We start from the raw sequence: 14440 nt of genomic DNA, 5'->3' as shown, positions 1-14440 counted from the left end.
AATCTCTGCTGTGCTCTGGGAGTTTCTGTAGGTTTCAGAAAGGATGAACATGACTCATTTATTACAGATGCCAAAACCAAAGTTTAATAAGGGGTCATCACCAATCTTAGCCAAAATAAAACGGACACCCATAGCCCGTGGCCATATCTGAAGGCTTGCAATGTAACTGCAGATGAAGGACCATCTCTTCCTCTGGGTGGCATATGAAAAATCAGTTTCAAAACCTAAAAAAAATGGGTTATGCCACCGCTGGACACTAATGCAACAGATCTATGCCACCTGGTTAGCCACTTCTTCAGCTTCCCACCAGCTGGGACTGAGGCCTGGGAGCAGCCTCACGTTACGTACCTCACCCCAGAGCTGGTGGAGAGGTGTCCTTTCCAACACGGAGGGTTTCTGAGCTTGTCTTGGGTTCCCAAGAGTTATTTGGAATGCAGATTTTTGGAAGGGAGTCACGTTAGTTGCGTGACAGCCAGGAAATGAAAGTAACGAGAGAAGGCTTTCCCACTGCATTGTTTCCAAAGCAGATTTTCTTTCATGCTGTGGATCAGGAAGGAGCTGACCCAATCTCACAGAAGAGAAAGCAATCCAGCTGGGGTTAGGGGCAGTTCAGGCTCTCTGTAAAGCGATGACTCACTCCAAGTCAGGGAAGCAGAGAGCGAGCAGCATACGAAGGGAGCGAGGAGGAAGAAGAGGATGGTGCCGAGCGCCATCGCGCAGGGGCGAGCGGGGTTTCAAGGCCCGAGTCCCCCCCGGACAGAGCGATGGCTGATGGTTTCGGTGGGCCTCCTGTGGGCCAGGAGCAGTGCCTGAGCTGTGTCAGACGGGTTGCCACAGCCACGACACGGACAGAAGACAGGCTGCTCGGAGGAGGGCCCGCAGCGGCGGAGGAAATGAAACAGCAAGGTTTCTGGAGAAAATGCTTGTGTGAGCTTTCCACGAGGTGTCAGCAGCAGCTGTTAGTCAGCGCAGCCGGAGGTGCCCCGGCCTGCCAGCCGCATCCTGGCCTGGCACACACGGGTTCCCCAAAGGGGGAAGGGTCCCCATCCAGCACCAGGCTCCTTGTCCCTCCTGGTGACAAGATGACCTGGCTCTGTCACCATCTAAAGACTGCAGAGCAGAGGGGTCCCCATGCAGGGCCGGGACCCCAAAGACCAAACGCAAGCCCTTTGCATAATTTCCCTGCCTAAAGAGGTCGCAGTCCACACTACGATGATGAAAGCAGCGTCGTGGCACCGGGTCTGCAGAGGGGATGCTGTGGCACAGCGAGATTAAAGCCTTTGCTCGGAGGTCACCGATGCGGGAGGTGGATGTACGGGGTGTGCGTTCCAGCCCAGCGCTTCCGCTGCAAGCCCCAGCTCTCCTCGCTCATTACTTTTCTCTCAAGATGTTTAATTTTAGCTAAACGGCATGCCGGTTGTTTCCGCCTGACTTGTTTACAGAGACTCCAGAGCCGGAGGCTTAAAGAAAACCTGCAGCTACAGCGTGCTGCGGTTTGGGGGCCGTTGTCCAAACTCTGCTGAACTTTGGTCCCGAGCCTGCTTGCAATAGAGGAAACTGGTAAATGTTCAGCATCAAACCCACTCAAAAAGTCAGTGCAAGGACTGGGGTCAAAACTGCATCTTTCAGCCCTTTTAGAAACTGAGGGATGTATTAATTGCCCCTTTTTTGTCTCATGCTCAAAAGCAGTGCTAAACACTAAATGTGCTCAACATTATCACTCATACCCCTGTTTTCATTTTGCATTCAATGACACCAACAATCACGCCCATTAAGTCCAATATGGCCAATATGGTCCTGCCCTTAATTTAATGAAAACCTCAAGTAACACATGATGTCTGTTGCAACAGCAGAGCTTTTCCCTTCTTCCCATTATGTGGATGGGTTTCAGTAGCATTAAATGGGCTTTAGCTGGTCACTGGCTGGAGAAACCAAAAGATCAACGTGCTGGAGGAAGGTAAAGAAAAAATAGCTCCAAGAGGACACGTCACAAGGCAACGAAGGGTTGCATTACTCAGACGTGGTTGTGCCGACAGACTAATCCTCATCATGTGCCAAGGAACCTGTGATAAGCCCTCTCATAGTCAGATAAGTAATAAGATCAGTTACTTAATTCAAAGTGATTAAACCCAGGCTGGACTGCAAACAAACAAGTCGTGTCTGCAGGTCTACACATAAAATGCATATCATCATAAAACTAAAACCTTCCTGGTTTGTCGGGTTTTGTCACTATAAGCAGTTTCAGGGCAAATACAACACTTTTTCTCCAGCACTGTGCAGCCCACAAACAGGCTGTGTTTGCTGCAGGCAGGTTCCTGCTTTGAGTGGATGTGACAAACACATTTTGCAACCAGGGGCCAGCCTCTGGGCCACCCTCCGGCTGCTCTCTGTGAGACCTCAAGGACTCAGCATGCTCTGGCCTATGTGTAAGCCACTGCTGGGGCCCAAAGCACACCGTGGCTGTAACTCTGCCTCCAGAGGAAAGCTTGGCCTGAGCAAACCAGTCCCGCTTCCACTCCAGAGACATTAATTGCCTACACAACAGCAAATTTGGCTTCGCGACTACGCTAATCTCCTGTCTCTGGGCTCAAACACAGCTTGGCTTACCCAGGCATGTGTGGAAAATGTGTAGAAAAGGCTGGCAACCTGGCTGCCCTGGCATCACTGTGCTGGGCAGCCGAACTGATGACAATGTCACGGCAAAACTGGGGAAAAGACTGGGTGTTTGTGGTCGGTCAGAGCCGTCTCCCGGAGCAGGCCACAGCACGGCACGCAGTGGCGGCAGGGCATGGGTGGGTGAGGCGATGCAGGACACCCTCCCAAGGCCAAGGCTGTAGAATTAGCTACTTTTAAGCCATTTATTTTGATCCTGTGCTTCGGCAGAAATTATCCCATGCCTGAAATAATAGGATGCAACTGGACAGAAATGCTCCAGTCAGCAGAAAGCGGAGGACGTGGTTGTCCTCGGTGAGTTTTCATCTGGAACCGGACAGGAGCGGTTCACCTGCCGGCCTGCTCGGCCACACGGCCTTCGGTGTGAGCACCGGGCAATAGCCTCGCAAACCTGACCCAGCATAGTTTCAGTGTTGTTTTCCAGCTGGATGGCGGCTCAGGGCACACGCAACAAAGGCAGCGGTTGTTCCTCGCCGCCTTCGTTCTCTCCGGAGTCAAGGGGAGCGTGCTACAGCCTCCCTCCCTCCCCAACGCCCCAAGCGGCTTCTCAGAGAGGGCTGTAAGGAAACGTGACATCTCAGCTCACGCCTGGCTATTTCCCCTGCAAGCCTGTGCACACGCGCCTCATGCTGGGAAGCACGGAAGGCGTCACCCATTTCAGAAGCAAGGGGAAGCCTGGGGAGACCCAGGGCAGCGATATCGGAGCCACCGGCTGTGAACCCGGCAGTGACTGGCATCACCGCCCGCACGGAGCCCCAGTGCGCTTCCTTGGTGGCCCAGGAGCAGCACACCAAGAGCCTGGTGATCCCAAAGCCCGCAGTGCCCAGACCCCATGTGCCCAGCTCTCCATAGACCCCACACACCCTGGACCCCATTGGCCCTGGATGCACACGCCCAGGACCCTGTACACCCTGCAGCCCCAGCAGCAAGACCCCGAACACCCAGACCCACAGGACCCCAAGCACACAGTTCCCTAATACCCACACCCCCAGGACCCTGAGCACCCAAACTCCAAGCACACAGACCCCCAACACCCAGACCCCCAACACCCCCAGCACCCAGACTCTGAGCACCCAGAAACCCCAGACCCTGAGCAACCAGACCGCAAGCACACACACCCCAAATACCCAGACCCCCCAGAACCCCAAGTACCCAGACCTGCAGGAGCCTGAGCACCCAAATTCCGAGCACACAGACCCCCAATACCCAGACCCCCAGGACCTCCAGCACCCAGACTCCGAGCATGCAAACCCCAAGCTCCCAGACCCCAAAATTCCAGACCCCCAAGACCCTGAGCACCCAAACCCTGAGCACCCAAACCCTGAGCACATAGACCCCCCAATACTCAGACCCCCAGGACCCCAAGCACCCAGGCTAAAAGAACCCAGACCCCCCCATACCCAGACCCCAAATACCCATACCCCTAAGGCCTCGAGCACCCAAACCCCAAGCACCCAGACCCCCCCTATACCCAGATCCTCAGGACCCCCAGAACCCAGACCCCGAGCACCCAAGACCCCCAATACGCAGACCCCCAGGACCCTGAGCACCCAGACCCTGAGCACCCAGACCCCCAATACCCAGCTCCCTAGGGCACCCAGCACCCCGACACCGAGCACCCGAGACCCTGAATACCCAGACCCCCAGGACCCCGAGCACCAAGACCCCCCAACACCCAGACCCCTCTACCCACACCCCCAGCACCCCAGGCCCCGCCCCCGTCCCAGACCACGCCCCCTGCCCCAGGCCCCGCCCCCTGTCCCAGACCACGCCCCCAGACCCCAGACCACGCCCCCAGACCCCAGACCACGCCCCCCCAGACCCCAGACCACGCCCCCTCCGCCCTCGCCCCGCCCCCGCCGGCCCCGGCCGCCAACTTTGTTGGAACTTTGCCTCCCGTGACGCACGCGGCGGCGCGGGGCCCCGGCCTCCCGCCGCAGCCAATGAGCGCCCGGGGCGGCCGTGGCGGCGGCCAATGGGCGGCGGCTGGACAGTTCCCCGGTCCTGACCGACCTCCGCGGCGGGGGGGGGGGGAGCCGCGGCGGGGGGGGGGGGGGGGGGGCGGATAAAGGGCCCCGGCGGCGCCGCGCCGCGCTCCGCTCCCGCCGCCCCTCCGCCGCCACGGGCAGCGGCACCGAGCGGCCAGGTGAGCCCGGGGCCGGCACGGCACGGCACGGCACGGCACGGCACGGCACCGGAGGGGCCGCCGTGCACCGGGAGGGGGACGAGCCCGTTGCGCCGGCGGCGGAAGGGAGGGAGGGGACGGGGCTGGCGAGCACCGGGAGGCGGTTTCTGTAGACGGGGTTCCCGAGCGCTGCTGCAGAAGGGGGGGAGTCGGGCCGTTCCGGGTGTACCGGGCCGTGCCGAGCCGGGCTGTACCGGGTCATTCCGAGCCGTGCCGGGCCGTGCCGAGCTGTACTGGGTTGTACCGGGTCATGCCGAGCCGTACCGGGCCGTGCTGAGCTGTGCCGGGCTGTACCGGGTCATGCCGAGACGTACCGGGCCGTGCAGAGCCGTGCCGAGCCCTGCTGAGCTGTACCGGGCCGTGCAGAGCTGTGCTGGGCTGTACCGGGTCATTCCGAGACGTACTGGGGCCGTGCCGGCCTGCAGCGGGCCGTGCAGAGCCGTGCCGAGCCGTACCGGGTCATTCTGAGCCGTATCTGGCCGTGCAGAGCCGTGCCGGGTGTACCGGCCATACCGAGCCGTGCTGAGCTATACCGGGCCGTGCAGATCCATGCCGAGCCGTGCCGGGCTGTAGCGGGCTGCACTGGGTCATATTGAGCCGTACCGGGCCGTGCAGAGCCATACTGGGCCGTACCGGTCTCCCCGCGGCGGGTGCCCCCTGACGGCCCCTCTCTCTGCCCTCGCAGGTCCGTGCCGATGCTGCCCCTGGTCTCCGGTGCGGGAGGAAGCCCCCGTCGGACCCCGGCCGCCCGCCATGCCCTGGAGCGTCCGGTGGGTCGGCGGCGGCGGCGCCCAGTCGCAGAAGCAGTGCAAGAAATCCTCCTTCGCCTTCTACCAGGCGGTGAGGGACCTGCTGCCCGTCTGGTTCCTGGAGGACATGCGGACCATGGAGGTCTTCCACTGGGAGGACGGCGGCAAGGTGAGCCTCTACTCGCCCTCCGAGGCGCTGCTCTACGCCTTGGTGCACGACCACCAGCCCTACGCCCGGCACCTGCTGACTAAGTTCCCCCAGAGCGCCCTGGCCGTGCCCAGCCAAAGCTTCAGCTGCTGCCAGGCCTCGGCCCCGCACCTGGCCATGGCCGTGCGCTACAACCGGGTCCGCGTCCTCTTCCGCATCCTCAAGGCCGTGCAGGGCTTCCCGCCGGGCGACAGGGCCGGCCACCTGGACCGCCGGGGCTGCAGCCGGGTGGAGGGCGGCAAGACGGCCCTGCACGTGGCCTGCGAGCTGGTGCGCCCCGAGTGCCTGCTGCTGCTGCTGGGGCACGGCGCCTCGCCCTGCCTGCCCGACGGCGCCGGGAACACCCCGCTCGACACCTTGCTGCAGCAGCTGTCCCAGGCGCCGGCGGTCAACACGCGTGCCAAGCTCCTCTGCCTCGACTGCCTCTTCCTCTTCGTGCCTCAGGACGTGCCGTTCGCCATGAAGCAGCAGCTGCTGGACAACCGGCAGCGCTGGCAGGACCTCTTAGGGGAGAGCAGGTACCGGTGCCTGGTGGGCTTGGCTCCCCCGTCGCTGTTCGTTGGAGCCATGCGCGTCTTGATCAGGACCATTTCTCCCGAGCACTTCCCCGAGGCTCTGGACGATCTGCCCCTGCCGCATTTCCTGAAGCCTTTGGACTTGAAGCTGGAGAGCTAGAGGGGGCTGCAGGGGAGCCTCCTGCTCGCCTGACACAACAGACTTGTGCTAAAACCCTACCGGTGCACGAAGCTGCTGAGGCAGCAGCCGCCAAGTACCTGTTTTAATTAGAACTGTCTTCTTTCCTTTTTTTTTTTTTAAAAAAAAAAAAAAAGAATTGTATCTGGCACTTTACAGTATATTTTATTTAAAGATCTTTGTGGTGAGGTGAGGTCTACACTGCATTTTATAAAAATGTTATATGGCCTGTACTAATGAGGATATGTGGGAGAATATATTTGTAAATACATCTAAATAAACCAGCAGCAGATATGATCCAAACTATAAATCAAGCAGCTGAAAACTCCGAAATGGCATGTGCCTTGAAAAAGTGCGCGGGGGGGAGTATCTTCGAGTTAGGATTTCCCTGTTACATAAGCCAAGCAGTCCTGGAACAGGATGACTCCTTTTTAGCAGCTCTCCTAATACATCTTGGCAGAGATGTGGTCTTTTTTTTAAAGGCGCAGATGAAAGCTTCCTAATCTTGTACACAAAACCAAAGAGAAGACGTGTTATTAAATCCCCCTTAAACAAGGCTGGCAGGGATATGCAGCTGAACAAGCTGTATTTTAAAATATGCACGAGTACCAGTTGGCTTCCTTGCGACGTTCTTTCTGTTCCTCCTGCAGAGCCGAGGTGCTTGCGGTGCCTGGAGGGCAGGAGCAGAGCCCGCAGCCCCCAGCCAAAGCTGTTCCTGCCCTGGCAGGAGCCAGTGCTGGAGACCCCGGCCCCTCCGTGCGGCTGCTGCAGGGTGAGGTGCCAGCGCCCTAAGGGGTGAAGGAAGGTGGCACAGCTGGAGGCTTCTGCCTGCCTTCCTCTGTGTGCCCAGAGGGATTTGTTTGGGCCTGGCCATGCCCAGGAGGCTACAGCAGCTTCTTGCATGGATTCCAGCTCCTCCACTGCCAGTGCCCAGGGGGATGTGATGGCTTTGGGTCAGCTGAGCCCTCTGGGTACCAGGTGTCCCAAACATCCCTTGTGAGATGCTCCAAGATATGCAAGACAACCCTGCAGCTCCTCCAGATGGAACAGCCCTTTAGGGGTAATGTCCTGGCTGCAAAGCTTGTGTTTAGACCCGTTGAGTCCTGAGCAAAAGGTACTGAGGAGGCTTTTTGCTCTGCAACCTTTACTCTACAGCATCCTGGGCACTTGCGCTGCTCGCCCCCCTGTAAAACTGGCACTGCCTCTGCCTGCTCTGCAGGGAGCGAGCTGCGCTGGCTCCAGCAGCATCACAGCGATAGGAATCTCCTAGGCCACCGAGCTGCAGCTTTGCCTCTATTGTTGGAAGCCAGCAGTGAAACTGTTTTGTTGCAGTGCTTAAAATTGTAGCAGGGAGTTGTTTGCCACTTGAACAGTTTCAGCACTGCAGTTCCCTTTGGGATCATCACAGAACTGATGCACTGAGAGATACGAGGACACATTCAACACACCATTTTCTTTATTCATGAACTTACTTTGGTTAGAAAAACATTTAAAAAGTCACAGAATGAGGCACTATAAGCGAAGCTATTCATGCTTCAGCAGAAGAGTGGTATTTCATTTAAAAAAAATTTCCGTACTGCATGCACGATAACAGATAAGCCATACCTCTGAAATTTGAGATGCAGCAGAAAGAAGATTGCTATTCTTAGACTGATGGCACTGAAAATGTTTCCTAGAAGAGCAAATGTTCCTTTTTCCCAAGAAACCAAGATGATACATGCTGTAACCAATTATCACGGGGGATTCAGGGCCCATGTTGGAAAGCATGTACCTGCTCTAACTATTCTCTTCAGCTGCCTTGTTGAGGATAAAAAATACAGAAATCCAAAGAACTAATTCCTCTCTTTTTAATAATAAAAACTATAAATTGCTAAATTCTTCATTTGAGTACATTTTCCCCATTGCTTCTGGAGTAATGCTCTGGAAGCATCATCCATAACTGACAAGAAGTGAAGCAGTCAGGTCTAACTTGCACATAGGAAAGTGTCTTGAGGTAGGGGAGGAGGCAGAGGTGGGGTGACAGAAAAGCTTCATCAACCTTGCTGACAAAGATGTAATGTGCTTCAGCGATGGGGAGTTGGTTATTTGGATGGCATGCTGGAAGACGCTCCAGATTCCTAGCCAGGAGGTTAATTACACATTAGGACAGCAGGACAGGCTGGGCAGGATGTGGCCTCATCACCACCTGGATTCCATTACAAAAATCCTATTGCATCAGCAGCGTAGGGCAGACCCTCCCCGCACCTTGAAACAACCCAAGGCCGACTGCCCGTGTGATTCCTGCATCCCTCCTCCCACCAGCTTGCGGGTAATTCACTCAGTAAACAGAAAGGGTCCCCCCCACTCAATACAGCGTGACGAGTCCACAGGCAGCTCCCTGCTGTGCCCCTCCTGTCACTCTAGGACAGAAGTCAAGCCTGCTGCTGAGCCCGTGCTGCTGAAGGTCACCGATGGCCCTCGCTGCCTGCGGCTTGCTGGTGTGACTGGTGTGCTTCATCTGGACAGGCTGAGAGGAAACGTGGGCAAACTGCGCCGGTGACTACGCAGATCACTCGCCCAGCTGGGCCCAGGCTTGTTTTCAAACAGTCACAGCTTGGAAAAAGGCCGGGGCTTCTCAGCCTGGGAACAGAAGGCCTCTGTTCAGCCGCAGGCCGAGCAGGAGGGGCAGCAGCTTTCCTCGGCCTGACTCGCCAGCACCGGGGGCCCTGGGGCACAGCAGAGCTCAGGCTCCACAGCCCCTTCGGTTCTCCATCCCTTGGCGAAGGTTGACAGCAAAAATGCCAGTGGCAACACCATTGCCAAGCCTAATAAAGCAAGCTGGGATGGTCCTTACGTCTCTGCAGAGGGGGATGGCCAGTGCTGCAGGCCGGGAGCAGGGCACAAAGGTGTGGGTAAGAAGATCCACCAAGTCCTAATACATGAGAGCCAAGGAGTAAGGACTTAAGGCACTTAAAAGCTTCTGTCTTACCTCACGGATTACTTTAGCTGCACAAGGCAACTTACTCATCTGTGGGAAATGCTTTCAAAAGCATACACAGCAGTGTATAGAGCCAGCATTCCTGAAAAGCTTAGCCAGCTCCCCTAAAAGGCTGCTTTCTGTCATGAAACAATGAGGAAAGACAATAAATATTTCCCCTGTGTTGCTCAAGCACCTTCACAAATGATTCCTGTACTACCCACCTTTTGGTGCAGAGTGGTTTTATTCACTGTGACAGGTAAAGGCCCAAACCACTTTGATTCTGAAAGCAAGGAGAGAGGAAGTACTGCATTACTTTCGGTTTTTCCTCCTTGCAATCAGCCCCTCTCCACAGCTCCATTAAACATTTGGGAGTCACAAAACCTGTCTAGTGTCTGCTGGAGGAGCTGAAGTATTTTGAGTAGCTCAGTCAAAAGATGGATTTGGGATCTTTAACGTTCTTCTTTTATCCAGCATATTAAATAGTTAATGAACTTAAATTGATATGAACACAAAACTAAGTGGCTTAAATAGTCTTAAAAAAACAACCCTTACTCTAACATCTGCCTCAGTCCTGCTCTCTGATGTACTCTCCTGCCATAAAAGCTGAATCTTTTTGTTCTTGCCATGGCCGTAGCCTGGTACGAGCTCTGCCAGAGGTGGGCACCTCACACTCAGCAGAAGATGGAGGAATTACACACACTTGAGAACCACCCCCTTCACGAAGATGCACAGACATGGAATATCGAGCCTAACGTCAGCTTAGCACTGCACGACGGAGATCTGCTGCAAATAGGTAAGGTTTCAGACAGCTTCAGGGGAGAGAAAGGGAGCTGCTAATGATCAGGCTCCTCCGTGTGGACAGTCCCTGCAAACTGAGCCAAACGGGCATCGCCTAAAGGAGGAGAGGAAGCAGAGGAGCACAGAGCACGGGACTTGCAGGGAGAGGAGGCCTTGGCTACAGGCTGGGCTGTGATTACAGGCTGCTTTGAAGGTGAAGTTGAAAATAGCAAGGACAAAGACATGGTACAGAGGCAGGGAAAGACAGAGACTAGAAATGGGCCATGGTGCTAGGTTTGTTTCCTAATCCCTATTTGTCCTGTGCCTAACATTCAAGTCATACAGGATTTTGACTTGCAATGTAACAAATCTATTGACATCAGCAGATCATTGTGCATTGCATCATCCCATCTTCAGATCAATGCCCCCAACTAAACAAACAAGAAACCCATGATATGTGCTTAATATTTAAACTGTAAATCCTTGCAAACCAACTTTCATAACACCTTTGTTCGTGGCACGATTTCCATCACTGCTTGGTGGCAGAAGCCCTCTGAGGCTAGACCACCATGAATTCCCAGCCTGGCTTCAGCGGCCTCTCCTCCACCTGCAATGAGTCAAAACGAACCTCTGCCTACTCCTTGCTCAGACCACATCAGACTGTCCTTTATCGTCATGCACAAGAACCACATCTATGGTTTTGCAAGGCTGCTGCTTGCACTGGTTTACTCCTGCTCCTTCCACCACCAAGCAGGTACACTCTTTTGCATGAACAGCACAAAAATAGAAGAAGCAGAACTCTCTTGCAAAACATCTCATTTATCAGGAAAACAGAAATGCAGCAATTTGAAATTAAAAAAAAATATATGCTTCACTATTACTAAAAGAAATGCAGCTGGTATACAAAAGGTTCTCCCCTCTTCCCTTGATGATCTCTGAAAGGACTGGTATCTCTTTGCCCAGTGGTTTAGCTGGTAAATGGAAAGATCACGTAAATCAACAAAGCAAGTCTTCAGAAGTCTCAGATGATGACAGACTCGTCATATTTACAGATTATCGCTAAATACAGTCTAAGTCAACCCTCCTCCTTCAGGAGAGCAAATTAGCAAAAATAAAAAAGTTCAAATTCAGGCTTGATGCAAACCATCCTGAGCCACAGTGAGCCATCTACATGCCTGGAACAGGAGGTAACACACCAGTCTCCCCTTCCCCACACTCCCCATCCAAAGCAAACTGGAGGGCAGGAAGCTCCATCGATCTCAACGGGGAGGCGAGCAGGGAACCAGAGCCAGCCGAGCCTTCCTTTAGGCTCCTCTGCTGAAAAGCAATGGAAGGAAGCCAAAGGAAGAGAGAGAGAGAGGCCATTACTTCCAGGCAGAAAACACTTGGCTGCACGCCTCAGCCAGGACAGGCAACAGCTTCCAGCCCCGGGCAGGACCACAGCAGGGCCGCTCGGCTCCCTGACTCTTCCCCGTGCACCGCCAGCACCTTGTCTCCTCTCTCGCAGGCTTTGAGGGTCCCCTGCCTGTCCTCCCACGCTTGCTCACGCCCCAGCGATCAGGCAGTGTCCCCAGACCCTGGCTCAGTTTGGGGCATTCCCACGCTCTCTCTGTCAGCAAAGTTTCCCTGCCCAAAATTGTCCCTCGGCTCCTTTGTTCCGGCCGTGGCAGTAATTGCTGTTTTGATGTAGGAGTGGTGTTTTTGGCATTGTGCTCTTAATATTCGGACTTTATTTTATAATCATTGGGTTCCTTTTAATGGTGCAAGTAAATTATAGTAAACACATTACACCACATCACATTCATGTTTTTTAATAGTGTCATTTCCCTGACAACGTTTGAGGCAGCCCTTTAGAGCAAAGCCTAAAAGGATAAGTAATTTCTAGCTCGCAGTAAGAGAGAGAACCAAGTCCCTTGAGGAGCCGAGTTTTGAGTGTCCTTTCCTACAAAACCATCTGCTAGCGCTCTCACGCTTTCTCCCACTCCTGCAACAAGGCAAGCTATTGCTGGTTGGTGACTCAAAGCAACAAGACGGAGGGACTCAAAACCAAGCTGCTTTTAGTCCTTTTCTAATGACAAGCACGGGCAGGCGTGCAGCCAAAAGCAGGCTGCACAAAACAGCCTTGAACCAGTAATGGAGGTGACCCGAGTGACTGCTTGTCCTAGAGCTGGGCAGCCACCACGTCTGCGAGGCGAGGGGCACGTTGCTTCTGTCGCTTAAAGCACACAGATTTGCAGGCTTGCCCAGCAGATGGGATGCTAGGACCTCAGGGACCACAGAGCTAAGAAAACTCCTAAAAATGTCATAGGGCTTCACCTGACAGCAGGGAACTGGTGAGACGAGAGGGATGAGCAGACACCTTGGCACCAAGGAATGAATCTGCCAGTGACCTCTGCTGCTGTCCTGTAGAGCTGCAGCATGCATTTGGCCCCGGCAGTCTGACGAGGGCCATCACAGAGCTCCCCATGCTCGTGAGGGGAAACACTCACACGCCAGCAGGAAAAGAGCAGCACTCTGTCAGCTTTGTTTCCTTCTTCAGATGCCCAAGGTTTGACTCAGCTTTGCTGCCGTCTCATCCTCCCTGCCGGCAGCAGCAGTAGGGATGTGGTTAGACCAAAACACCCTGGCAGAAAAACACCCTCTGAGACAGACCTGAGGTAAGGAGCTGCTGGGAGGCAAGACCAAGTGAGTCACTTGATGATTCACTTGCTGGATAGGGTAGGATGTTTTAAAGGAACGTTTCCTTCAAAGTTAAATGCCAGCTGCACGGCTAGGTGTGCGCGTATTGCCCAGGTCACCTTCAGTACGGGGAACTAGAGCATTGGCTCTGCTGCTGGAGCTCTGCACGACATGCTGGCGGGGGATGGCTGGTTCACATCCAGCAACATCATCCCGACCTTCCTGATAGGACAGCAAGGTATCAGCCCATCAGTCAGGGCCATGGCATCCAGCTCTAGGTGAAAGTCTCCAGGTGGATCTCCTCATAACCCTTTGTTCCAGCCAGTCTGATCTGGCAGGAGACTGCAGCTTCTCCCCAGGGTCATCACCCCCAGTTTGGGGCTGCAGTGTGAGACATTCCATCCTCTGTTCTTTCTCTCAGGAATTAAGTCCTCTTAGGGTGCAGGGGAAGCACTACCAGCATGGTGGTAGGTGAGAAGTGTGGCTGCCATCCAAGCTGTCCTTCGGTGCTGGAGACTTGGTAAGTCCTGGCTCCCCAGGGAGCCCAGACCCCTGGGGAAGCACAGGGTAGGAAGCACCCAGGTGATGGTGAGGACAGCACAGTCAGGCAGACAGTGGGGCCAAGCACAACATTTGTACCACAAACACTGCGAGAGCCTGAGGTCCTAATTCCTTGGTACCACGCGGTATCAGCCATGCTTACGTACAACACGCCTTAGTCACGATATGCCTGCAGCACTGATGCAGTGCCCACATAGCGAACAGCCAGCTCACGTCACATCTCCTCCCCTTACTAGTTTACAGAGCACACAAAGCAGTTACAATCCCGGCTCCTCAGCTGAAGCTTTTTCCTCAAGTGATATCAGCAAATGTTCTTATCACCAGAGGTCTCCGGCTCAGTAATTGCCCTGCCCAGCGGTGGCTGGTAACGCTCAAGTCTCACAAGTACTCACTCAGTACAAGCCAGCTAACAGCAGACCTTGTCCTGCAATAGTCCTTGCTGTCCCTGCAAAAGTCCACGCTGTCCCTGCAAACAGCATTTTTGCGTGTACAAGTCAGGGAGTTATCAGGCAAACGTTTCTCCCTATTGCGCAGCTAAGGCTGCCGGGGCCAAAAAGAGAGCTGCAACCCTCTGTGCTCTGCTCAAACAGCGAGTCTGCCGTGTTCCAGTTCTCTTTGCTGAATGACGGGAGGAGAAGAGAGGGGGAGCAAACTGCCTTGTTGCCCCTGATAGCGAGCGAGTAACTTGACAAGCTAGTGCCAGGCAAAAGAAGGGGGAGGGGGTAACACAGGGCTCGGCTCTGCCCACCTCCAGCGCATGGGAAAGGCTCTGCTCGGTGACTGCTGTGCCTTTCGGGGGTGCTAAGCAGCACTGAACATTCGCTCTGGGAGGTGACAGATCCCGGCTGGTAGCCTGCATCTGCCTCCATTCACCTTTTCAGCATTAGCAGTGCACACACGGCAGAGTGGCACCGTTCCACACCAAACCTAGGACACCAAGCGGGGAGGGTATTCGG

The 14440-nt window shown here is 55.0% G+C and overlaps 1 protein-coding gene across 1 annotated transcript; it reads left to right on the top strand.

The window, feature by feature from the left end:
- Positions 1-5611: 5611 nt before the first annotated feature.
- On the top strand, positions 5612-6818 carry ANKRD9 (ankyrin repeat domain 9; the record flags this gene model as incomplete). The annotated part of the gene is made up of 1 exon (XM_080593977.1): positions 5612-6818. The coding sequence occupies one exon, from the start codon at positions 5612-5614 to the stop codon at positions 6488-6490; it is 879 nt and encodes a 292-aa protein (XP_080450103.1). The 3' UTR covers positions 6491-6818.
- Between the last annotated feature and the right edge of the window lie 7622 nt (positions 6819-14440).

This window comes from Anser brachyrhynchus, assembly GCF_964034855.1.
Source record: "Anser brachyrhynchus genome assembly, chromosome: 5".
Classification (NCBI taxonomy): domain Eukaryota; kingdom Metazoa; phylum Chordata; class Aves; order Anseriformes; family Anatidae; genus Anser; species Anser brachyrhynchus.
Note: the sequence above shows the minus strand (reverse complement) of the source record. Positions and strands in the feature narration are given on the sequence as shown.